We start from the raw sequence: 25,081 nt of genomic DNA, 5'->3' as shown, positions 1-25,081 counted from the left end.
TCAAAACACTGTCCAAGTTTAGAAGGTTAAAATGCGATGAATGGTTGTCCAAAGGACTGCATACAGCACCTTACCAGTAAGTCACTGGAGCCAGCGTGCATGTATTTGTCCATAAAATCCAGGATTGTGAGCCACAGGGCAGCAAAGGTGGTCAGTGAGAGCAGTGGGGAGAGATGCTGTAGGAACACCTGGGAAAAAACACAACTACTGTCACCAAGTAGTATAGGGGCTGCTGCTCACTGACAAGCCAGTCTCACAAATGTGGATTGCCCCTCCTTGCGGCAGGTTGGGAACATGCACAGGACTGTGGCATCCTCAGGCCTCCACTCTTCTGAAGTGTGTATATGAGGGAGTGGATCTTGTCTCCTTTGTGGAAGGCCACTGCAGTCTGCATCATCATGTCTTCTAGCCCTTCCAGACCTATGCCTCAGGTCACGACTATTAGCTTGTGACATGCATCACTTCGCCCCAAGAAAAGACTGTCTTCAACTAATGTTTAGTGAAATACTTCTCTCTCTCTATCATAAAGTCACAAACCTCTTCCTGCCAACTTTTCCAAGGACTAGAATCTTGGAGATCGTTCTGGAAAGAAGGCATGTCCCAGCAGCAGAAGCTGGTGGAGAAGCCCAGCACTGAAGATAGTCAAACTAGCAACCTGACACCTGTCCAGATCAGAGATGCTGAGAAGCAAACACAGGAACAGTTTGGTTTTCTTGAGGAACGTGGTTTCCCCCTAAGCTTCCCTAGGCAGCAGAGGTGTGCTCACCTTGGAGAGTAGTGTTGAGGCTCTCATCCTAGTTTCTTCCATCCCACCAACATCAGCTGGGCTGATGTTCTCGAGTAGCTTGGTTAGCAGAGGAAACAGCACCTGTTGGATCCGACACATGGATATTTTAGAGCTGAAAAATGACTGATGAGATTTTAACAGACAGCCTTACAGAAAGGCACTGGCTTTAGGCACTGGTGGCTTCTAGGCAGAGGACACGATGGAAGCAACAGGATGTGCATGAGTGGATTCACTTCAATACTCCAAAAGGCCCTATCATAAGCCTAAGCAGAGAGGAACTTTTCACAGGACCAGAATAGGGAATACCTTGTCTGTTGCAGTGAACAAGCTTCTCAAGAAGACACTGCTGAAGTAGGACAACACTCCTGCACACAGCTTTGCTCTTCATGACAACGCTGCCCTGCTCACATGCCCATGCCAGCCAGGTGGTTACCTTGTTGAAGCAGGACTCCCATTCCAGGGCATCCAGGGCCTGCAGATCATGTACCAGGAGGGCCCGCTGCAAGTAAGTGAGTGCTTGCATCCGGATCTGGCGTCGGGCATCACAGCACAGCCAGGCAATACCTGCAAGAGAGGGATTCAGGGCAAAGCCCACAAGCCCACAGGGAGAGTGTCATATCCCTACTTCCCCAGTCTAGAGTAAAAAGTCTAGTGAAGATCAAAAACTCTCTGTGGAAAAAAAAGGATTATACTTGTTCCAGGCCACAGACTGGCAATCTACTACAAGATCCAGGAACATGCTGGCAGCTAATTCATCCTGCAGATGTTTTTCCAAATCTGATCCAAGTTCTTTTTCAATTACAACAGACCCTAAAAACAACCTATGCCTGCTTTCTGCAGTTAGTTCTTGGCTCCTCAACTTTCCTGCCATTACTTTGGAAGAGTGTTTGCTCGCTCTCATCACCAGGGGATGGCTTTACCCTGTAGCAAAGGACACCAGCAGTTGGACCACAGTGTTCGGGAATCCGCTGTGATTTTCCTGGCTGCTGTCTCCAGGTGTCGCTGCTCCTCTGCCCAGGAGCTATAGATGCCAGCTGCTCGCGTGTGCAAGGTGTGCATGAGGTCCAGGAGCTGCAAGTACACGGCACAGTAAGAAACACACAGGACTTCAAGTTTTGTAGCAACTCTGATCTCTGCTGTTCTCCAAACAAGGCTAAAAGGCTCAAGCTACTCGAGCCTGCTTTCTGTATATACAAAACCACTCACAGTTATAGAAATGGTGTCAGGCTCTGCTGTCTGTCAGGGTCAAGTGCCAGGTATCTTCAACAAGATTTATGTCAGTTCAGTAGCCACATCAATCCAAACTTTGAGGAACACCATTCCACTCCTGTCTAAAGGAAGAATGGGCTCTTTCCTGGCATAGAGCATTGACTCTCCCAGGCAGAGGGATAAATCCAGTGATTCACGTGTGCTATCCAGAACAACTCTGCAACTTTTTTTTTCTTAAAAAGGGGTATGTGAAGCACATGCAAAATTCTCTTGTCTGTATGGGCACATGACAGCACTTTAGCCAGTTTACTAATGAACTGAGACCCAACATCCTGGCAGTCAGCAGGCCTGTGCCTTCCCACCTTTTAAGTGCCACCTGGGGAGAAATTACTCCCTTAGCCCAGTCCTCTGTACTTCAAATTCCAGAGCCTCAGCCAACAGGACTTTCCCCTCTCCTCAAGCTCAGATGCCCTGTTAGACTCCTTGCTAATCCTACAGGAACCTCATGTCTCCAAATGACCTTAACCCATCTTACCTACTACAGTGACTCACAGCTTCAGACCTCCTCCTTGCTTTTCAGAGGACCTCTCTCTCCATTGCTAGTCTGCTTTTGCCAGTAAAAATTGCAGCCTTCCTCTTTCACTGCAGAACCACATACTGCCCCCACAGACACTCTCTACCATCCAGTGCCCACTTGTCCAGGATGCAGCCCTCCCTTGCCCCATAAAGAATTCCAGTGATGACCTAGCCAGGCCCTAAGAATGGGAAAGGAGAGGAGGAAATCCTTGCTGTACTTACGTCCTGACTAACCTGTAAAGACACAGTGTGGTAGCTGGCAGGGATGCTCTCATCCTCGTCCTCATCACTGTGTGTATGCGCCTGGTGCTGGCTCAAGACGCGGGATCGCCGTGTGGAGCTGTCTTTTGGCTTTTTTTTTAACCGACTGGATTTACTGTCATACCTGTGGCTCTTCCCCCTCTTCTCCTGGGACTTGTAGCCTAGAATATAAAAGGCAGCAACATTCCATATACAACAGTCCACTACAAAATGTTCTGCTTTTCAACACACAGGGCAGCCACCTTTTGATATCCCCAGCAAAGGGTCCTGTCCTCTGAAATGACCACTACCTGCTTGAAGGGGACCCAGTGCCCTGCAGGAACAACTTTCCACAAGAGCTGATACTGCTGTCTCCACATTAACTCCAGACCTCCCCTCATCCCAGGGAGGGGGATAAGAATAAGGTCCCTGCTGCTAGCAGGAGACAGAACACTTTTCTCCTGGTAGACCATTTTCTTTGGGTTGGGGACTCATTTCATGACAGTATACTCCACACTGCTTGCCAACTGGCCACCCCAAGCTGAATCCTGGTTGACAAGTGAAGGGCCATCTTACCCCCATTCAAGCTGGCCTCCACAAAGATACGTATTGTTTTGACACAGAGTTCAAAGTTCTCAGGTGTAACATGGGCAGCATCTCGCACGATGAAGGACAAGGACTCGACACATTTCATGAGAGACTTTGTGTCATGTGGGCCCAAATCCAGCCCCACCGTCAGGCTGTACTGGTTGACGAGAGGTGATGGACCCAGCCTGCTGAGCCCAGCAGTGGATCTGGAGTTGTCGATGTCATCTTTCCCCACCTGCAGGTCACAGCAAGCACATAAGCAGGAGAGGGTAGCATAACAAGAAGCATCTAATGCACACACTGAAAGGGCCTTTCTTCAGAAGCCAACAGGTAATGTTTCTGTATGGTCCATTTCCCTTTCTTCCTCATTTGCCTCAAAGCTTTCTCCTTTCCATCTGTGTCTCTCCCCATCCTGCCTTTACATTATCAGATCATCTTAGCTCTCTTCTCTACTGTCTTATTCTTTCTCTCACTAGCACACCCTCTGCTCACAACTATGGTAGGAGTAGTCCTCTTTGGTCACCAGAAGTCCACTGGCTACTCACCACTAGCCAGCCACTGTTCATGACATCCACATCTGTGACCGAGCGATGCATCTTGCCTGGCTTCCCGTGGTCTGTGTACACCTCGGAGTCAGAGGTGTAGCCACGGTCCAGGCTCATGTCACTTGGATGACAGGAGGAGGACACTTCACTGTCTGATTGAGCACCTTTAAGACAAAAGACATGGGATTTAGATCAAAGCCAAATCAAGAACTTGCAAGAGCAGCTGTGAATAAGGGAGAAGCCATACAGATCAGCATCAACCAGGAACCACAAGTGGTTATTAGTATGTTCTACACCTGTCAGATCTGCCCTGACATTTAGGATAACCTTAAATTTCACACATCCCAAGAGAGAAGTCCTTGTAAAGGGACAAATTTAAGTTACTGATATGTTATTTAGAAGTAAAAACTTATTCTCTCATTGTTCAACACCATCTAGAAACTCATCAGCAAACAGACAGATTTGCTGTGAACAGAGTGCACCAAACATTTTCAGGAGGTGGAGAACTAATGTTTTGACATGTAAGGTGCCAAGTCAAGCAGTTTGCTCTATCAGAAAAGACAGAAGCAGTAAAAAAAAAAAAAGAGAAAAGAAAGGAGAGACAGAAGAGGAAGCAGCTCTGCATTAATCCAGGGAGCAAAGTCCATAAGTATTTTTGAAAATCATGCTTCTCCCATCTGTCTAGCACAAAGCACCTATCAAAGAAGTTCTAGAAAAGCAAAGAGAAAGAAAAGCCTTCTGTAAAAGTCCTTTATCGCTCTTTGCTTTAGAAGTCCGAAGACATCAACCTCAAATATACTGACAGCTGGCTAAAGCAAAACTGAACAATTTTCTGAAAAGACCACCTTCCTAACACAGTCAAGAGAAGTGAGAAATAGTGCATTGGTCTTGTGGGAATGGTTCAGGGACCACTAATGCAAATGGATCTGGAAATGTAATTTTAAAGAACAAGTCATTTTATGAGAACCTTAAAAAAGGGACAGAAAAGAGTCAGTCCCACAAAAGAAGCATGTATGACAGGAACAGCAGCTGGGTTTACATTACATGTCCAGATAAGAGATTACAGTACCCAAGGCACCAAAGCACAGCCAGCAGAAAATGCTCCTTGGGTAGAGCAAAGACCTCCTACAGCTGCCAGAACTGATATCAGTTTTCCTCCCCCTGCCCCTCAGGGACTAGCACCTGGGTTGCTGCTCACTGAATAGGAAGAGATGGCAGAATAGAGACAGGAACAGACCATGAGGAGTGTACAGCAGGTGCTGGTCTTTAATCTTGCTAATGTAGTTTAATATCAGCTTTGTTTTCTTGCAGTCCCCTTTGCTAATTGAAAAGCTAGAGAAAGCAGCTGCTTATCTGGCAGGCAGGCATCAGATTTCCTAGCAAAAGCTGGCCTGTCTTACCTGTGTCATTATCTGCCCTTGCTGTAACCTGCAGGGCTGCGGGTGGCTTCACCCCAGACCCGATGCACTCCAGGAGCGTGAATAGCGTGTACCAGTCATCCCCGGAGTGAATGTTGGCAGCATTGGTCTTCAGGAGTTCATGGAGGCCATAGGCAACCTCATGGCTAACTCTGGACAGCACATTTGGCTTCATCATAAGTAAGATACGTAATGAGAGGAGAACCTGGCCAGAGAAGGAGATAAGAATAACAGACCCTACTTACACTCCATTCTCTAGCAATGTACTCTTTCATCTATTAGAGCTAGTTACAATTCCTGTTTGTTGTTACCTGCAGCACGGACACATTAAATATGGGTCCAACAGCAACTGCTTTTCTGTGTCACTGGGTATAGCCACAAAACCCCAGTAACTGCCTTTCAAAAATCCCTTACCTGTGCACTGATCTCATCTCGACGGAGCAGTCGAATGGCCAGTCTCAGCAGCCCCACCACTGCCCTCTCCACCAAGAAGCAGAACTCCATTGCATGGATACAGAGATGATAAAGGTGGTCTCGGACAGTTTGCCAGACACAGGTCACACGGTCCCTAGCCACAACAAGGAGGAGGGAAAGGGTAGAATGAAAGGACATGAGACAAGCAGGATCCAGCAACCTCTCCCACAACTCCAGACAACCCACCATTTCTTAACTTCAATGAAAATTTCCAGTTGGGAGATACAAGAACAGACACATAGAAACAACAAAACAATCAAACTTATTACTTGCAAAGCAATCAGGTGAGAGAATTCTCCCTTTGGAGTTTAGTTTATATTCTCCAGATTTCAGACAAGCGCTAATTAGTGAGCTAATAGCCTTTCTGTTTGCACATGCTACAGTGGAATTGTTAAGCCCTGAAATTACAGCCACATGCTGCTTCAGCTGTGGATCACGGACATAAGGAACTCATTCCCTGGACCCAGGCAGCAGCTGCAGTAAAGCAGGGACATTACAGTGAATGTGCACATATTTCAAGGTCATACCTATTCTCTAGAACAATGCGCAGAAGCATCTCCAAGCAGAAGGCTGCATCTTCTTCATCATATGTCTCCTCATCAGGAGTCACAGAGATTAGTGCCTGGAACAGCCATTATATTATTATGAATCACAAGCTCCCAAAAATGGGAAATCAACAGAATGCTTTGAGTCTGGCCAAAACTGTACTCCACTGTCTAGTGAGTCATGCATAGTCAAGGGCATTGGATGAAAGTCAAGCTAAATCTATGGGAAAAATAAATTTTGTTATGTAAAATACAATATGAACTTAAAAGATGTTAAACTCTGACAACGTGTCTCAGATGAAGAGGAACTGATATCCAGCAGCTTCTTGCTACTCATATGTGAAGTACAGAAAAAGCAGGCACACCTAAGAATGACTACAAATACTGGAGTAATTCTTCTCAAGCCATCAGCTTGTATATGAAGGGAGAATTCCTGACAATCGGAGTAGGAGCACAATGTTCCCCCAGAACTGAGATGACACTCCCCCAGGGAGATGAGCTTCTCTAGCCCAAAGGCTAATGTGTCCAGCTTTATTATATCTTCCACAGCAGCCAGGTACCATACTACTTAGGGACACACTGTCAAATATTTCTGTACAGCTCTTGCCTCTAGAGTGGCCTTTCAGAATTCTCTCATTAAGTACACCCGAAAATCTTAACACTCTGGCACAGAACTACAAATACTTTCCAACATTTGCCAAGAGTTCTCAAGGCTCTTAGAATGCATTCCACAATTCAATGTTTTCTTCTACTGCCAGAGCAATTTGTGTCTGCCAGCACAGAAGTTACTTTTAACAGGTGAACTAAAGACTAGTTTCACAACCCAAATAGTTCCAAGACCTCCTCTGAGGACAGAGGAGTTAAGTGAGTACACAGCACATATCCACTATCATGCACAGCATATCTGTTCCACTACCGTCCAGTCCCTTGCCCAATACCTCTCTCACCTTCATGAGCTCCTGGAGGGATTCAAGTTGGAGAAATTTGCTTTCTGTGATCAACTTCTCAGGATCACATTGCTGCAAAATACAGAAAAGACAGCTGTGCATTTGGGGATTGTGGAAGACATACACACAGATCCTCCAGAAACACATCATGTTCACAGGAAAGACACAGTTGTTATCTGGAGGAAAACTCTCCTTCCAACTAGTTTGCTCTTTAACATCAATTACTTTTAACAGACTTGATCTGTGCTAGACAGATTTTATCAGATGACTCTTCTGGCCACACGGTGGTCAAACCCCAGGTTCAGATTTTGTAAGCACCATATACCTTTACACTGTCTTGGAAAAGATTAGTTGTTTGAGAATTAATTAATTTGTCATTAAATATAGGACTGTGATGTCCAGGGCAGATCCCAGCCCGAGGAATCATTCCTGTTTTGATGTGTTAGCACCTTTGTGCACAGCAGCACAAAAGACCGTTTAGCTGTCAATCCAGATATGCTCCTCTGTAGATTCTTTCAGTTCTTAAGTCTCCTGTTACCTGCAATACTGCCAAGCAGCATGCATATTTATGCTTCTGTTGCCTGTTACCCATATAGTATTGTCACCAAGAAAAAAACCAGGTTCTTCTACAGCCTATAGGTTACCTTTATGCATTCCAAAGCTGCTCGCTTTGCCTCCTGTGTTTCCGTAGATGGTCCTCTCACACCAGATTGCTCTGTCCCACTGAGGGTGAGCCAACTAACAAAACTCAGTACTGTTGATTCACCACTGCAAATCAGAAGACACCAGCATCAGTAAGAAAACAAGAAATCACGTTATTTTCCAACCTTATTTGGTACAAAAAAGACTGGCTGGGACATCTGCTCCACTCACCGGTTGGATGGTGTCTCCTCACGCTGAAGATAGATTTTGCCATTAGGATCCACAAAGTCTTCAACCTGGAACACAGACCAGGACATGCATATGACCTCCCCAACCCCATTATATTCCTCTTAGTGATGAAACACTACACCAAACAGTCCACATGTGTGCAGTCAAACCCAGCTCTTCACCCCATTATCCTGTCAGTAAAGTGCCATTCTCATCTGGTAACACCAGTGCAGTGCTCTAGCACTTCATGCCTATAGGCATGTCCCTCTTCTGCACAACATTCAAAATCTGTTCAAGTGAAATAAATGCTGGAATTCCTCAAATCTAACAAGAAATAAAATGGAAAAAAAGAAACAAGCTACAAAAGAAGCTGCACACAACTTGAACATTATACCCTTCACAGGCTTCCAGGTTCTGTACACACTTTACCAAAGCCAGGCCTTTGCAAGAGAGCTCTCCTACTTTTGGAACTGGCTCTATGAAAAGCCAGCTTCCCACCCTCCTAACTCTTCAGTTATCCACCAGCCAGCTAATTATTACCTCCACCATGGCCTTGGGCAGCAGCTCTGCTCGGAAAAGCTGTAGCATGGCCTCCATGATGTTTTTCCAGCCCTCTCGCAGAATGTCACCATGGCGATGGGCCAAGTGAAACACTGTCTTTGCTGCAATATGGGCCTTGGGATTACTTCCAAAAACAGTGGGCAGGTTCTCAATAGACTGCAGGAAAGAAGAGGCGGTGGCAATCAGTCAGAAAGAGATGTTTTCTTTTCAACAGAAATTAGGGCAGATGCTTCAGAACTGGCTATGAGAAAGATAACAATTATCTGTACAATGCTTGGATTCAGCTCACATTCACTTTGCACAAAAACAAGGACAAGGTAGCTTACCTGATACAAGTTGAATCACTGAATAATCTAGATATAAACTCCCCAAGAATGACAACTCAGAACATTTTGAAAGTGCTTGCTGAAAACCCACTAATTTATCCTGCTACAGGGAACTCAGCTCAGGATCAAAGCCTTCTACAAAAAGTACCACATCTCCTCTGGAAGCAGCAATTACTCTGCTGTGCTGTTAAAGAAGGGAACTGTGGCCAAAACCATTACTGACTTGCAAAATTACTCCTACCACTACCTAACAGCAAGATTCAAAGTAATTCAATCCTAACATGGAGTCTTTGCCGATGACTGCTGGTTCTCAAATCCTCATCATCTGTTCAACGCACTCACAGCTTTTCAAAATACAAAAAGCCTGCTAAGTCATTGAAACCAACCAAGCATACGCTGCCAAAACAAGGAAAAACCAGCATCCATGTGAGCTAATATCAAACAGTGTAACATGCTCCATGATCTGCAGTTACTTAAAATCATTGCAATCTTCCTTTTCAGAAGAGATGGGCTTTGCCATTCTCTTGTTTATGTGGACAAAATCCATACTTATCTCCTCACCAAGAATGGAAGACAAGGCATTGAAGGAGTCAGTGTATCCTAGCTCAGATTTGAAGTTCAGAAAAACTATCACTTGCTTCAGCCAAACTGATGGAAAAACTGTTATCAAAATGGGTCTTCGATTTAGAAGCAAACTCCATTAGAAGTGCCAATCTGAAATCTGGCAGAAATGCAAAAACCAATTTGGGTTTTTTCCATTGTTGCTATGAGGAAACTACATGAATACCTGTATCTCTGAAGTGTCAGGGTGCAAACAGCAATATGCCTGATTTTGCACTGTGGCAAGAAGCCACATCACTGAAAATCACACACACAGGTTTTGCTACTACTTACATACTGAGTCAGTATGTGTCTTAACTATGGATCATGAAGTGGGGAACTCATTCTTCCTAATCACTTAAAAAGACCTTGCATGTTCCTTTCCATTTCCTTTCTTTCGATCAAAATGGCCATGCATAGCAATTGCAGTGCATGGAGAGGATGCCTGCTTTGACTCTTCAGTCCTCTGAATATGACTCCTCCTTCTTTCCTTCCTCCAGACTCTTAAATATTTGTTCAGTTATCCTATTCCACTACTGTCTCCAAGCCTTACAGGAATTTAGGACAGCAGAAAGTAATCAATGTACTTCAAATCTGGCCAAAGATACAAACTCAGCCTTCTTCAAATCCAGAAGTCCCTGATTCTATGTCATCACCAAAAGACATGCTTACATGATTAACTCAGACCTCAGCTCCAGATTCCAGTCTCACAACTAGATGGGACGCAGCTGGCAATAACTGGTGCATCTGAGGGCTTAGTCTAGTCTAGTTGCTTCTGCTGTGTAAATCTGTGTCAAACTGTTTCATGGCAGACATTCCTCTGCTTGTGTTACCCATTGGTAGTCTCAAGGTCTGGTGTGCCTGAGGATGGTCAAATATTGCATTCTTTACTGTTGTGAGCTGTGGAGGAAGAGGGAATCTAAAGCAAACCCTCTGCTTGGGATTTATTTGTCTTTTAAAAAATTCACTCGTCTTGGCCTTTTTACTCCAATGCTTTCAGTTTTGAATCATCTTGTTTCCCTTTCCTATATGTGTGGCAATTCTGTTCTCCTCACTGTGGGTCTTGCACAGGTTCTGAGAGCAATACTGTGAGATCCTTTGGGACTTCTGACCCTTTACAGGATTTGCTGTCAACTACTCTTAGTACACAGCATGGTCTGCCACACACTGTCTGTTATGCACTTTGGGAAAAAACAGACAGATGTTGTAACACAAAATAGATTTGAGCAATAAAGCTTGCCCTAACCACAGCACCCTGAATTTATTCTCATGGTACATCCCAAAGAAGGAGTCTTCAGGGCTTGCCAAATGTGGGGCTAACAGCAGATCTTATTACCAGAGTCCACACCCTAACTGACAATTCAAAGCATTTGTTTTTCTAAGCCCTTTATGCTTATGCTATGCATCTACACAGCTCCTACGCTTTGGAAGTACATCTCACAAAACAGTCCCCCTTGGCACTGCATAAACCCTGTAACTGAATAGTCAATATCTGAAATGTATGAACTTGCTTGGGATCACAGGGAGATTTAAGTCTCTTCAGATCAAATACGTGAATAAACAATTCTACATCAAGGCATTCTGCTCTGCACAAACTGATACTTGTGAGTAGAAGAAAATTTGCATATTTGAACTTGTCCTATGGAAGTTCAACTTCACTACACATTTCCCGTTACTTCCTCCAGAAAACTCTGGGCAGGGGCTGATAGATACCTACACATACAGTGATAACTAAAATAAGCAAATATTGCTGCTTAACAGAGAAAGAGAGCTCCAGCGTAGTAGGAAGTCATGGTTCTTTCCGCCTCTTTGCAAACTTACCTCACTGCTGAGAGCTGTAAACTTGCAGAGAGAAATGATGAGATTGTCAAACACATCACTAAGGCCATAGTGAGCAGAAATCATTGCACATTTCCTGGGGAAAAAAGAAAACAGAAAATAATGTACTAAGTCAGCACAGGCAAGTCTGTCTACAGGACAGCAAATCTGACACGCTCTCTGTTGACATTTTAGACCTTCGTCTCCACCCATGCATAATGAATGCTTATGTATAGAAGTCTCCTATTATTGTTTAAATAAGCTCAATCCTTATCCATAGATACTGATACTTGTCTATGCTGATGCAAGGATCAATTTAAAGAAATGATTCTAAACAGACAGACCACTTGCACCTGAGCATTATATCCAACCTCCTGTCCTAACATAAGAGAGTTGCTGAGATTGGTGGTAGTGTTGGAAGTCCAGTTTCCAAGATATCATGGCTACACCAGTGCATTGAGAAAGCATTAAAACTATGCTTAAAGCATCCTTTGGTCTGATCTAAGCATGACCAAAGATCATTCCAATAGAGTTGCTCACAGATGGCAAGTATGTGAGTACTGGTTATCTTGGAAGAAAAAAAAAAAAATCCCACATCCCATTCAGCCACAGCTATGGGATCATAAACATGAAAGGTTTTGTTCCTACATGGATATTTTGTCAGCATCACTGTGCCAGTTGAGTGCCTTTTTCCCCTCACTTCTAAACAGCCTAGCTGTGTCAGTAGGTCCTTTAAATGTAACCAGGTTGGAGTTTAAAAATATGGCACTTTAATTTATTACAGCACAGCAGCCAAGCCAAACAGTGACTGGCATGCCAGAGAGGCCAAGATGGGATGAACTGACACAAATGACAGAACACTAGAGGATCATAGGTCATAAAAAAGTGCTTTTCAATTGCTAGGAAAAGCAATATTTGATATTCACTGTGATGTCTCTCCAGCAGATAAACAGGAGCCAATGGTCCCACTTTTACTATTCTGGGTCTTTATGAAGGTAAGAGTCACCTGAAACCAGAGATAGCCTTCTGGATTATTGTTTCCTCTAAACTCTTGTCAAAAACATAAGAAAGTGCTGCAATGGTGGGTCCCCATGTCATGGTGAAGAGGTCATGGTCATAGCTTCCAGGAGGCACGTGGAGAAATATTCCCTCGTCAGTGGCACCACGATGCAGCAGAACATTCCAGATATAGTTTTCCTTCACCAGACCCGTCTGTTCTTCTGGCATCACTATCTCATCATTTCTACAAGGGAGGAAAGCAGAAAGATTGAATTTTTCATTCTGAGCCAAACCTAACATTTACACAGTGTCTTTCATTACGTAGTCCCAGAGCTAAGCAATACATATTCTGGAATGATTTTGCCAGCTCCTGAAACATTCTGTTTTCCTAGGCCTCCCTGCTTCACCTGCCCTTCTTAGATATCCTGAATATAAAATCTGGTGGTTCTCAGAATCACACAGCAGCAACTGTGTATGGTCAGTATTGAAGAAGCAGGTACCTACTGCTACACGTGCAAAACACAACACATACTGCCATTAAATGATGGGAAATTCTTCAGTGTGACAGCACACTGGCAAAGCTTCAAACTCCATCCAACTCTCACCCTGTTAGAGTGCTCTCTTCATACCATTATTCCCAGTTAAAATTAAATAGTTACATTCAGTCACCAGTAGGCAAGAGTATCTTTGCATAAGAATAATGGAAATATTAGTATTATACCAAAATCAAATATTAGAAAGGAAAGTAGTATAAAATTTTAAAAAACCAAGAAACCAAAAGTATGATGGGTGATTTATAACCAGGGTACCACAGCTCCTTACTCTAACTTGGATGAAGTCACACAGTAGTAAAACAATTATGATTAATGCCAAATACTGCTAGCAATCCTAGACTAAAACACATAAAGCCTAAACACTACTCTCTAGACTTGGGTATCAATGCACAAGAGAAAATCCTCTACAAATGACCAACTAAGTGAACAAGAGCCTCAAAGCCACTAAGAATAGCAGATTACAGCAAATCTGAAGAGTCCTTTCTGCAACAATCTAAAAATAACATCCTTCAATTGCCAAAGAGGCAATTTTCATGTGCTAACAACTATAAAAACTGCTCCTGATTTATGCATAAGAAATAAGCTATTCTCAGCTTCAGGTGCTGGCATATTTTGACAAGAGCTGTTATTACTGGGATAATATAGGGAAGTAAGTTTGCAGTAAACAGTGCATTATTTCTAAAATTTCATATATGATTGAAATTACCAGAAGCAAGGGAATGAGATTACTTGGAAGGTTTCAGGAAATGAGAATGTGGTCAAAAGTGAAATGCTAAGCCCCTGAAAAGATCACACACTACTTCATAGAGATGGCAGTGTTATTTTTTTCCCCTAATAATACAAATAGTTCCTCAATCTCAACTATGACACTGGGGCAATCTATCTGAGATGGAGCAATACTGAAATGATACATCAATTATCCTAATCGCAGACCGTACTGGAAACGCTGTAATAATCTGGTGAAGTGGGGATAAAGGGAATAGACTGGGATAGAGGCACTAGGTAACAAACATATGTGTATATGCTCAGTGTACTATTCAAAACATCCTCAGGGGAGAGAGGCCAATCAAAATTAGAGCTCTGTTTGAAAGACAGAGCTACGTCTTGAAGAATTTCCAGATATTCAGTACAGGCATCACCCCACCTTCCTGGAGAAGGCTCAAAAGGGAGGGTCAGCCCAATCACACTGCCCTGCTTCCAGCACCAGCTACTGCCTGCCACTGCAGATGGAAATCAGCTGAGACTCAGTCACATCCTGTCTCCTCAGAGATGTATTCCTCTCAGCTTCAAATTGGCTGGGCCTGGATTTATTGATTTACTGGTTTTTGAGCTTAAAAGCTCAAAAAGCTTCCCACCCAAAGCTAGCTTGTGCACTAAAGGGCTTCAGCCACCAGGAACTCTCCTCAAAAACTGCTCTGTGTGCCATGAGCTCCAGGGGTAGCAGAAGAGGCTGGTGCAGACAGCAGCCTCATATGAAGAGCTCAAAAGCAGAATATGTTAAACAGAGACCTGGACACATGGTGTCAGGACACAAGTGCTGTCCTGGGGATGAGATTATCTCTTGAACCACATAAAAAGTTCTAAAAAGCTCTAAAGGCCTGGTATGGAGAACAAAGCCTTCTTAGATACAGCATTTCACATGTGCTGGTCTTGCTCAGCCATTATTTTCCACATTCACAGAAGTAACATATTTTTAAAATTTATTTTAAGATCTGGATTAAACTACCATGGCAAAAATCCAAGATACAAATCCATGTGCTGTAACAGGCTTGTTTACCACAACCCCACATGGAGCTGGAATTTGGTTTGAGCCAAACAGACACATGACTGGTGAGTCTCTCTCCATATTTTCCAGGTATCTCACTGACCCAACATCTCTGCTTTGCTCTCTGCATACATGGGGATGGGCAGGTTGAGTCTTACTTGATGGCATGATACATGTCTTCCAGGATGTCCTGTTCAAAATCTTTGCCTCCATTCACACCTTTCAGGTTCTTCCGAAACTCCTGAAAAAAGTTAGACCAGCATTAATTCCTGGTATCTCCAACTTTGACTGTTTGGCTAGGATCAGTACTCCACTTCTTTTTCATGGGCCAGAAAGAAATTTTCCTGCATTCTTCAACATGCAGACTCAAAATTCAAAGGTAAATGCTATTCTTAGTGGGAGTAGTGTGCAGCATCTCCTGTCTATGCTCACAAGGAAAGAGCAGACACAACACGTGCTTTGCTGAGGCTGGACATCAGAATGGCAGGCCTGTACCACTGCACTGGCACTCACATGACTTGAACTCTGTAGAAGCCCACAGCAGCAGAACAATCTTCTCTATGTTACTATGTCTGAGGATACAGATTGCTCACAGAAACACAAGCCTCTTGAAGAATTTGCTACGTTTGCTGAGAAGCTATTTCTTCAGGCTGTCTCTTGCCTACCGCTACTCTCTCAAATTGTACTCAGCTGTGGTGCTGCACTCCAGCTTACTGTGTACATGAGTGAAGAAGGACAAAGAAAAGACACAATGCCACTGAGATAAAAAGAGGTACTACACTGTTTACAGAAGAAGAGAGGACAGATGCCTGCACTGGTAACACCCACCTCCAGAGTCATCGGGACATTCTGCTTGCGGACATTGTGGTTGTGCTGGTCAGTGTTCAGCATAATAACTGCATAGGCCAGGGCAAAGCAGGCATCACTATTAGCAAACGGAGACCCATTTGATTTCTGAAAGGCAAATATATGCACAAATTAATCCTACAGGAACAGTGATATCAGTCACCAAAACAGCCATTTTCCTAACCACAGTACTGAATCATCTCTGGGACAAACAAAAGTCCCAGGTTCTGGCTCCAGCTTCTAAAAAGCAGCCCAGGAATCTATTTATCACTGCCAGCTCCTACAAAACAACAGCTGCTGCTTGCAGAACACAGTTATATAGGCCATTTGATCTGACATGTCCACCATGGCAAGCAGATGGACAAGAAAGAACACAGTTTTGAGCTTTCTGTCACCAAGTACACACCCTCCAATGTTCTGTGAAGGCTTCTAACAGTCTGTGAATTACAGGTGCCTCTCCAGGTAATCTAAAGGCCTCTAGATAAAGTCGTAAAGCTTCATCCAGCCTTAAACCTTGGAAGCTGAAAGTCCTGCAAAAACAATGAAATGCAATGAGAACCTGAAACAGGATGGGAAAGGTAGGATAAACTTAATAACTACAATCTTGTTTGCTCAGAAAGCAGAGAGGAGGGTGAGGAGAGAAGAAAAGAAATATACCATGAACAGCCAAAAACAATAAAGGAGAGTCAACAATCTTACAAGTGATTATGTATGTAATTATCTCTCCAGTCTTCCCAGAGACTGGCCCAGCTGAAAGGCGCTCGAATATCATACTTAGATATATCTAAGGAGTTACCATATGCAAGAGGTGCACAGAATTAAGGCATGGCAGTATAGAGAGAACCAAGTGATAGAAATCCAATGCCTCTGGGAACTACCTATTCTACTGCTTTTTTTATTACTAAACTCTTAACTTTCACTGTTTCCTGACTGAAGAGCTACAGAAGCATACTCACCCAACAAAGCTTTCCAGCAAGTCTATGTTCTTACGGTCGCTCACAAATTCCCCAATCATCTTTTTGTCCAGGCGAGGATTTTCACGTAACCACCTGGCCACTTCATTATTGTCAATGGGGGTGGCAAGAAGGTTTTTCTCCTGCAGAAACTGTATCCCTTTCTTTGGTTTTTGGTTGAACTGCTCTGTGCCGGTTATCAGGAGCTGCAGGAGACATTCTGGTAATTACAGCTTGAAGTGCATTTCTCATTTTAGATTGTTCTTGGCATTTGAACCAAAAACAAAGCAGAAGAAAGATCAGCCTCAGCATGATCAAGTTCACTGTACTGTGTAATCCACGAAAAAGGCTAATGAAGGACAGAAAACCTGCTTTCATCACAAGGTTTTACCGTCAAATAGTACTGGACAGAGTAAGCATGAGCTGCCATCTCCAAAAAGCTTGAACGTCTAACCAAGCAATAAGCTCTGCTACTTCAAATGCCTCACCTGCTCTCATTTGTAAACACAGCAGATAAACCCCAGGCAAGTGGCAAGATCAGCCCTACCCAATTACAACAGCATCACTGCTCTATTGTCCTCTCCTGTCCCTTTGGCTCCAGGTTCTCATAACTACCTCACCATTAGGAGACAGGGAGCAAGAATCCTCAGCACTTATTCAACATGTGTAAGACATAGTCCCAGGAACATCAGGTATTCCGGCCTGACAAGGTTATTTGTAGGCTGGGAAGAACAGACACGTATTTGGTTCTGAAAGGAAGTCATCTAATCTGCCCTCCTAGGAAACTAGACTGTACCATAGTCACAGTGTAGAAAAACAGCTAAGAAAGGGTTAACTGAATGTTCTTGGTGGTGTTCAGAAAAACCGAAAGCACAAACAATGGTATGAACTTTACTAAGAAACCAGAATAAATGTCAGTTCCCTGTTAGCTCCTATCATGATCAGACTGCTAGCAATGACCTAGTGAACTAAATTCGTGACCACCATGATTACTAGCTCCCCTGGGTTTCTCAGTACCTCAGAAGCCACCAACCCTCTGGTCTCTTCTTCCCCTGCCTGTGTGAGCATCCTCAAAACTGCAATGAAACACAGACCCTGAAAGAGCATGGAGTGCACAAAGACCCAGTGAGGCCATAATGAAAGAATAACCACGCAGTGCTCTGGTCTAACAGGCCTGAAAGGACTGTATAACACTGGCAGCATTTCTATTCAGCTGTAAGTCCTGAAACCCAAGACCAAGGATATTTCATGGACTGGTTGAGTCCACAGACTTCCTAAAACCACTTGAAAAGAGACTGGACTGACAGTTTGCACAGCATTTGCAATCACGTCAGTCTTGTGCTTCTTCCACCACGTTTGAAAACATCAAAGAAAACTTTCTGTTTGATGCACAATTTGTTTTTTGCTTTTATTTAGCTTTTTTCTTCCTTCCAACTGTGGTAATGTTTAGTACTTCAGAGGTTAAAGGAAGTAGAACATGCTGGTGCCACGTCAGCATCAACCTAACTAAAACTGAGTGTTTGTTGTGCCCTGTTTATGTGCTTAGGATGAAACTACTAGGAGATGTAGACTCAGAGAACAATTTTCCGTACGCAAACTCAGATTTATGAACATCTTCCTGCCCCCTACTCTTGATTTCTTCTAAACTTGTTTTCCAGCAGAGGAAAGCCAGAGTATTACCGAAGTTAGAACAGAGGAAGCACTATGCAAGCTCTCTTCTCAATAATGGATTTTCACAGAGTCCATCAAGCTAAGTTGCTATGAAAGCAAGATTTAAGGCAAAATTCAGTGGTTCCTTTGAATACTGCACTGATGATCACTTCCCCTCACTGTCCTTGTGGCTGGGGAAGCCAGTTACCATTACCCCACTGCAGCATTGTGTTGCAGGTAAAGAAAAAGGTTTCCAAGTACTGCAGTAAACTTCCTAGAGAGAAACCAATGCTTTAAATTACACTCAGATCCAGAGACTGCCAGAGTGGATCACAAAGCACAGATCAGTATGGCAACAGAGGAACGAGATGTATTGTATTTTCTTCTGTTTCTGATTAAGTAAGTTTAGACAAATATGACCATCAGTCCCTTACAAAAATGTAAAATAAAACCACCTATGCTGGAGAGAGAAGCCAGAAGCCTTTTCATTAGATACAAATAAAAAACCCTTTCTCTTTTTACCACCAGTGAATCCTTCAAAGACTTAATGTCTTTTCTCCTATATCATCTCCTTACCTACAACTAGTATGGCCACTCACGTTTCATCCAGAACATGCATTATTTTCATATTGACATTTAGTAATCTCTCACACCTGAAATGAACCTACCTCATGCATATGTTGTGCAAAGAGAACAAAATATGTACAAAGAACATACGTGAATGGAAAAAATCTCAAGAAACGCACAACAAAAAAACTCAAACAGTCCCATGTAACCCCCGGGGACTTAAGATATATTCACCCATTCTCTGGAGGTGAAAGAGCAGGCCGGTACCAGATATTTGACACAGGATAGCACATAAATACAAAGCCATTAGCATGGAGTACCTTTACCTTTACTAGGCCTAGACCAGACCCATTGAGGGAATGGAAAAGTTGTATAAAGTTTGGACTATATCTTGGACTAATGAGGTTCAAGGAAACAGACTCTGAAAACAAAGAGTGGCTTTACCACAACCAAAACATTTTTTTTGGTCATCCTTATGACAAAGCAAACATAGGAATTATCAAACCAGAATAGCAGACCAGTTAATTTCTACTACAGGCCTCTTGGTACGCTCCCCATTTACACCTTTGATAAGAGTAGTGAAGCTGCCCTTTTTGATCAAAGTACCTGATTATCTCGACATAATAAAAACTAAATCCAGAGACTTTCCCACCCAGAAATCAGATGGACCTAGCTTACAAACTGTGCCACAAAATTTCCCCAACACTTCTTGCAACCTTCAGCACAACTAAACCAGAACAGGTAATAATCATTGCTGTCTTTACAACGTAGCAGGATTTTCAATGGCTGACTCTTTAATTCTGATCAGCAGAGACCGGAACTCAAAATTTCTGAGCTATGACCAGTCATGCGAAGCCCACATGGGATGGGAAATGAGAAAACTCAAAGATCCACCTGTAGTGTATTTCAAACCATACCTTCTTTTTGTTCTTAATCTGCATAAGTTCCTGAGGACTTGGAAGGATACAAGAAAATCGAGTAGGTTTCCTGGGGATACGCTTCTCAGCTAGAATGACAAAGCATCATTACAGTCAAACCTACCCCCAGCATAGCACTCAGGCATGACAGTGTCCCATAATAACTTTCAGTCAAGGAGTCTTTGCTGCAATATGCTGTCCTGCATTTAATTACTACATTCCTCCCACCCACATTTTCTTCATAATTGCATAGTAGCTTCTTGCCTCAGACAATTTCACACAGCCACAAGATTTAATTTTCTGGCTATTTTGGCTACGTACATTACTGATTCCCTGGAGAGTCCCTAACTTTCTTCAGAACTCTAAGCACTGCTATGAATTCACACACTTTTGACCCAAAGTGACCCATCAGATCTAATTCCTCCCAGAAGACATGCAACACCTAGTAGGCATAAATAGCACACATATAATAAACATACATTCACCATACACCTCCTTCCAATTTTGAACACAATAGCTACAATGGTCCACACTATAGCAGGACCTGTCAGCAAATGTCAGGACCATTCTTAGGATATAGACACTCAGGGTACTGCCAAGGCTGTTACCTGCTTCACTTCCTCCTTCCAATTCCATGCAGCTCTCCTTCATCTGGTCAGCCATAAGGCACCCACTGGTGGGAGGACATGCCCCAGCTGGCTCTGAGACTGCACTAGAAGATTTTCCTTCACTGAATACTCTCTCAATACCTGTAGAAGTTCAAACATACAAACAGGCAAACAAATAAAACCCACAAAAAATCCCAAACCAAACACCCACTGAGAAACAAACCCATAAGCCAAGAAAAAAAAAAAAAAAAAAGCTGTCAACAGAGAAATAATCACTCTAAATTGAACATGTGCTTATTCAAAGGAAGGAACCTTCTAGTAACCATGATTTGCAGTATCAGTATTTTGTCTACATGAATTCCATGGCATACCCTCATTCTGTGACTGCCAGTCTTGACATGGCCTTTATATAAAGCTTCATGAGAGACAAATATTGATACCTGCAAATTTTACAAATAGCAAGGTTATTAACAACAGTGTGTAGTTATTAAACATGCAACAGGAAGACTGAAGACATGTATTTAAGGAGTTTACTATGTCAGCAACCAAAATGAGATCTCTGAGTTTAGCACAAGACTAAGCTTAATATTAAAATATCAAAGAAAGCGTTCTTACTATTGCTTGTTTCTTTGGTGGTGTTGATGGTCTCTGGGCTGGGTTTGACAACTTCCTTCTCTTGTTGATGTATGTTACTCAGCACTTTGGCCTGGCAATGTGCCTCAGTGCTATCTATCACTGTCAGCAATGCTTCCAGAGACAGCAGATGGACAGTATACAGCTGTCCAGAGACTGGAAAGGCATTCTGGGAAATAACATGCAAGTATTAGTCAACTTTCATGTCTCTCTCACCATAACAGGGCAAGTAAGTTTTCCCCCACAGCTTGGGGAAGGCAAAAAACTAGAAGAGAACACCCTAAGCTTTCTAGCTTGTATTTAATAGTTTATTTGCTCTGATATTATTAAAGCATCATGACTATTCTTTTTCTCTTCTGCTTCCAAATGTTAAATGGCCTTTCTCATCTCTACAGCAAACTCACCCCAGACCCTCTGAGCGATCCCACTGTTAAGCTCTGCCCTGAGTCACTGGCTGGCCCCACCCTGCCCCTGCCACGGTTCAGCACCTTGGAGAGCAGCTTGGTGAGCTCCTCGAAGAGGTTGGCACAGTAGTAGTCGCAGTCATAGTTAATGTACAGCTCAGTCACAAAACTGGGAATCCTCCACAGCTGAACAATGGCTTCCAAAGCCATCTCCTTCATTTCATAGGGCATCTTTGGGTTTTCCACAGCGATTATTTCCATCAGCTTCTTGATATACATCTGGCAGAAACACAGGGCAGCTCAGTTTAAGGAAAGAAAAAAAAGCAGGATAGTGAATAGCTTTGAGGACTGCAGAGGGAGATCTAAGCCTCACCTTCCTCCATAACATTCCATCTTTAATGATAGCTCATTCTGAAGGAGGCTGTAAAAAGGTTTCAAACAGTTCTACCGTTCAGTGCACCTGGATCTACAGCTCTAAAAAAACAGTCTGAAGGCAGGCAGCACAGTACACCAGTCTCTAATCCAGACATTAGATTTTCCAACAGAAAAAGGCCTACAAAGCCTACCCATAACACTGAGTCATTTATACAAACATATTTTGACACTTAGACTCTATTTTATTGTCCAGATATATGCATTTAACTAAATGCAAATAAACTATTATGAGGCACCCAGTGATACTCAAAAAACTCACCTCCAGCTGGAATTTCAGATGCTCTCTCATGCTCTCAAAGAGAAGAAAGCACACCCTGAGGGAGGCTGCATACAGATTGAGCCGTTCAACACTCAGTAGCTGAACAAGAAACAAAAAGAATTTTAAGACTTACAAAGGCAAGTCATTATGTGCTGTAAGTAGCAGTACTAGGGCATTGCAGGCATCATCTGCAACCAACCAAAGATCCACACACTGTCCCCCATAGCAATGATATTTTAAAAAACAATCCCTTGTTCAACCTTCTGGTCCTACTTTTTGCTAGTGAGGATGAATATACTTATTTCTCATCTGTGCATGGTAACACTTTACCCACTGCAATTTGGTTCTTTTGCCAAGCCCACAGAGACTCTTAGTGGTGAAGGAGCTTGGGAGAGGACCTGCCTCTAAGATGACCCCAGTGCAATTAATAGCTTGGGATCTCCCAAAGGTTCTGCCTACTACTAAGCTGGTAACTTGCATCCATAATTACCTCAAAACAAATTATATCAAAACACATGTTAACCCACAGTAACAGTTCATTGAAATCACACTCATCCTTCTTGTCCTTGGTCTGCAGAAAATAGCATGACAACCTCTCAGGCTTTGCAACAGAGCCATTTGGTGCAATTCAGAACTCTCATTGCAGTGCAGGAGAGAGCTTGTTTGCAGACCTGCAAAACCTCATAATACTAAACTTCAATACACTCTGATGGAAATTCGTATCTGACTCCCCAGTGCCATATTCCATGCAAGCATAAGCCAGACTCACTTGAAATAGGTGCCGGCACAACTCCTCCTTCACGAGTCCCAAGAGGGACTGGCAGTTTGCAATGGGTGCTGACTCCAGGGCAACAGTCAGCAGCTGCAGCCCCATGTGGATCATCACCTCAGAGTTGTGGCGGTCATGAGGGTTGGTGAGCGAGATGAGAAAGCGGAACAGTTCTCTAATACATGGCAACCCATATGGGACCAGAACTGCTCCTAAAGAAGAAAGAGAGAATAACAATCTAAATTTTCTTTTTGCTTTTCACAGGTGCCTAGCAAGTGCTAAAAATTTAACTGTTACAAGCCCACTAAGGAATAGGAGCTTATCAGTCTCTTAGCAGGAAGTGAAATAAAACAGTGGAAATGAAGCAGGACTTTAGCAGCATTGCCCACCTCTCACCTTCTTTTTGGGAAGACTGAGTAAAACGTACTCCCCGGGGATTTACATAGTCCATGTCATGAACTGAGGCAGAGTCAGAATGTTCTGCTACAGATGTGCACTCCTCTAGGACCTCAGGGATAGACTCGACAGAAGCTGACTGGACCTTCTCCTCCCTCAGACTTTCATTCTTCATTGAAACATCATTTGAGAATGAAAGAAGCAAAAGGAGAGTTAAGCACCAGACAAGTGAAAAAAAAGTCTCATTTGTTTGCAGTTAATCTGTAACTATTAAAACAACACAGCTCACTAACAGAGGAGTATCATGAAAACAAAATTTAAGAGAAAAGAGAGCCTCTACATAAGCTGCAACCCTCTTTACCCTTCCACTTATATCAAGTTCTTATCTGCTTTATATAACTCTAGGTTGTGAGACTATGGACTTTACCTCAAAATTATACTCCTATAACCTGTCAGTTCTTACTGCCTCTGAGGTGAAAAATTTTGCTCATTTTTTAAAAATGCTACACAACTTCAGCACACTACTTCTGTGAAAACCTTCCTAGCATTTCTACCGTTCAAAATATCTGCAGCTCTGAAAGGTTCCCTGTGGCTCTATGATCCTCTCAATAGCATTTACTGTTGTGAGGAGAAGTGATCATGCTGGGAATTGGAACTTTTCTTTGCAAATTATATTCATGTACCTGGAGTTCAGGCTGATTTTGATTTTCAGTGACTTTGGCCTCATTTGAAGATGTTCCTGCATTAAGTCCCAAAGAAGCGACTTGGTCCAAATCTGTCAGGTCTTCCTTGGATGTTGTCTGTGAAGACAACTCCAACCCACTGTCTGTAACAGGGCTGACTGCTGACGAAACGTTTTCTGAGCTCCCAGAGGAGCTGGGAGAAGGACCATCTATGAAAGTAACTCCGCTTGCTGATGTGAAACAGAAGCAAAATGATTAGTATTGCTCTGTCCTTCAACAGACAAATTCATACATTAAACACAGCAACCACAAATTCTTTCATTATTACTTCACACTACAAATAATCTCAGAAGCACACTATTGTGAGAACACAGATAAACTAAGATATCTTTTGCTAGGTATTAATGAATTAAATAGATGAACACTGGAGATACTAGCAGTTCTCCAAAATTAACACAATAGTTGGAGTCTAACTGACTGAGCAAATTAGCTAACTTACATAGTTAGATAACGGGTGCAGAGGAAGAAGGAATCTGAAAAGAGTCTAAAAGGTGTACTTTACTCTTTAATACAATGGCACAACCACTTTAAATACTTGCATCAAGAATTAATCATTACTTCACAGTGAGAATTTTGACTTGATTCTAAAGCAGGACCGATTTCTTTAATTCCTCCTAAACAAATGAAATTCATTACAATTCAAATGGTTCTGAAATATGAGCAGTGAAGAATTTTTACTAAATTCTGTCTCTAAATATGAGACAGTGCTCCAAGAATTTAAGTGTTCCTTACAGAATCACAGAATCAATTAGGTTAGAAAAGACCTCTGAGATCATCGAGTCCAACCTATGACCGAACACCACCGTGTCAGCCAGACCACAGCACTGAGTGGCACCTCCAGTCTATCCTTAAACACCTCTAGGGACTGTGACTCCATCACCTCCCTGGGCAATCCATTCCAGTGTTTAATCACCCTTTCTGTGAAGAAATTCTTCCTAATGTCCAAGCTAAGCCTCTCCTGGAGCAGCTTAAGACTATGCCCCCTTTTCCTGTCACTAGTTGCCCTTGGCTCTCCTCTTGTCAGTGTTCCTGTTCTCAGTCTCTTCTATCTGCTGCATCCTTCAACTTCTCTGCACCAC

The 25,081-nt window shown here is 43.0% G+C and overlaps 1 protein-coding gene across 6 annotated transcripts in view; it reads right to left on the bottom strand.

The window, feature by feature from the left end:
- Positions 1-25,081, bottom strand: part of GBF1 (golgi brefeldin A resistant guanine nucleotide exchange factor 1) — a 102,218-nt gene that overhangs the window by 2,627 nt on the left and 74,510 nt on the right. For 4 of the 6 annotated variants that reach the window (XM_068197470.1, XM_068197466.1, XM_068197469.1 and 1 more), the window contains 28 exons: positions 23,943-24,172; positions 23,260-23,428; positions 22,864-23,075; positions 22,095-22,193; positions 21,485-21,679; positions 20,979-21,165; positions 20,364-20,504; positions 19,756-19,844; positions 16,625-16,827; positions 16,075-16,198; positions 15,651-15,776; positions 14,981-15,063; positions 12,511-12,747; positions 11,508-11,601; positions 8,740-8,916; positions 8,203-8,267; positions 7,974-8,097; positions 7,330-7,401; positions 6,365-6,459; positions 5,778-5,931; positions 5,346-5,568; positions 3,946-4,109; positions 3,389-3,635; positions 2,795-2,994; positions 1,708-1,858; positions 1,221-1,351; positions 767-868; positions 75-188 (listed from right to left, as the gene is read on the bottom strand). In XM_068197470.1, the coding sequence (XP_068053571.1) occupies positions 75-188; positions 767-868; positions 1,221-1,351; positions 1,708-1,858; positions 2,795-2,994; positions 3,389-3,635; positions 3,946-4,109; positions 5,346-5,568; positions 5,778-5,931; positions 6,365-6,459; positions 7,330-7,401; positions 7,974-8,097; positions 8,203-8,267; positions 8,740-8,916; positions 11,508-11,601; positions 12,511-12,747; positions 14,981-15,063; positions 15,651-15,776; positions 16,075-16,198; positions 16,625-16,827; positions 19,756-19,844; positions 20,364-20,504; positions 20,979-21,165; positions 21,485-21,679; positions 22,095-22,193; positions 22,864-23,075; positions 23,260-23,428; positions 23,943-24,172 (4,208 nt within the window). The remainder of the gene's footprint in view (positions 1-74; positions 189-766; positions 869-1,220; positions 1,352-1,707; positions 1,859-2,794; positions 2,995-3,388; positions 3,636-3,945; positions 4,110-5,345; positions 5,569-5,777; positions 5,932-6,364; positions 6,460-7,329; positions 7,402-7,973; positions 8,098-8,202; positions 8,268-8,739; positions 8,917-11,507; positions 11,602-12,510; positions 12,748-14,980; positions 15,064-15,650; positions 15,777-16,074; positions 16,199-16,624; positions 16,828-19,755; positions 19,845-20,363; positions 20,505-20,978; positions 21,166-21,484; positions 21,680-22,094; positions 22,194-22,863; positions 23,076-23,259; positions 23,429-23,942; positions 24,173-25,081) is intronic. The other 2 variants (XM_068197467.1, XM_068197471.1) reach the window with 1 other exon arrangement.

Source organism: Anomalospiza imberbis, chromosome 8 (genome assembly GCF_031753505.1).
Source record: "Anomalospiza imberbis isolate Cuckoo-Finch-1a 21T00152 chromosome 8, ASM3175350v1, whole genome shotgun sequence".
NCBI lineage: Eukaryota > Metazoa > Chordata > Aves > Passeriformes > Viduidae > Anomalospiza > Anomalospiza imberbis.
This window is presented reverse-complemented; position numbering and strand designations above follow the sequence as displayed.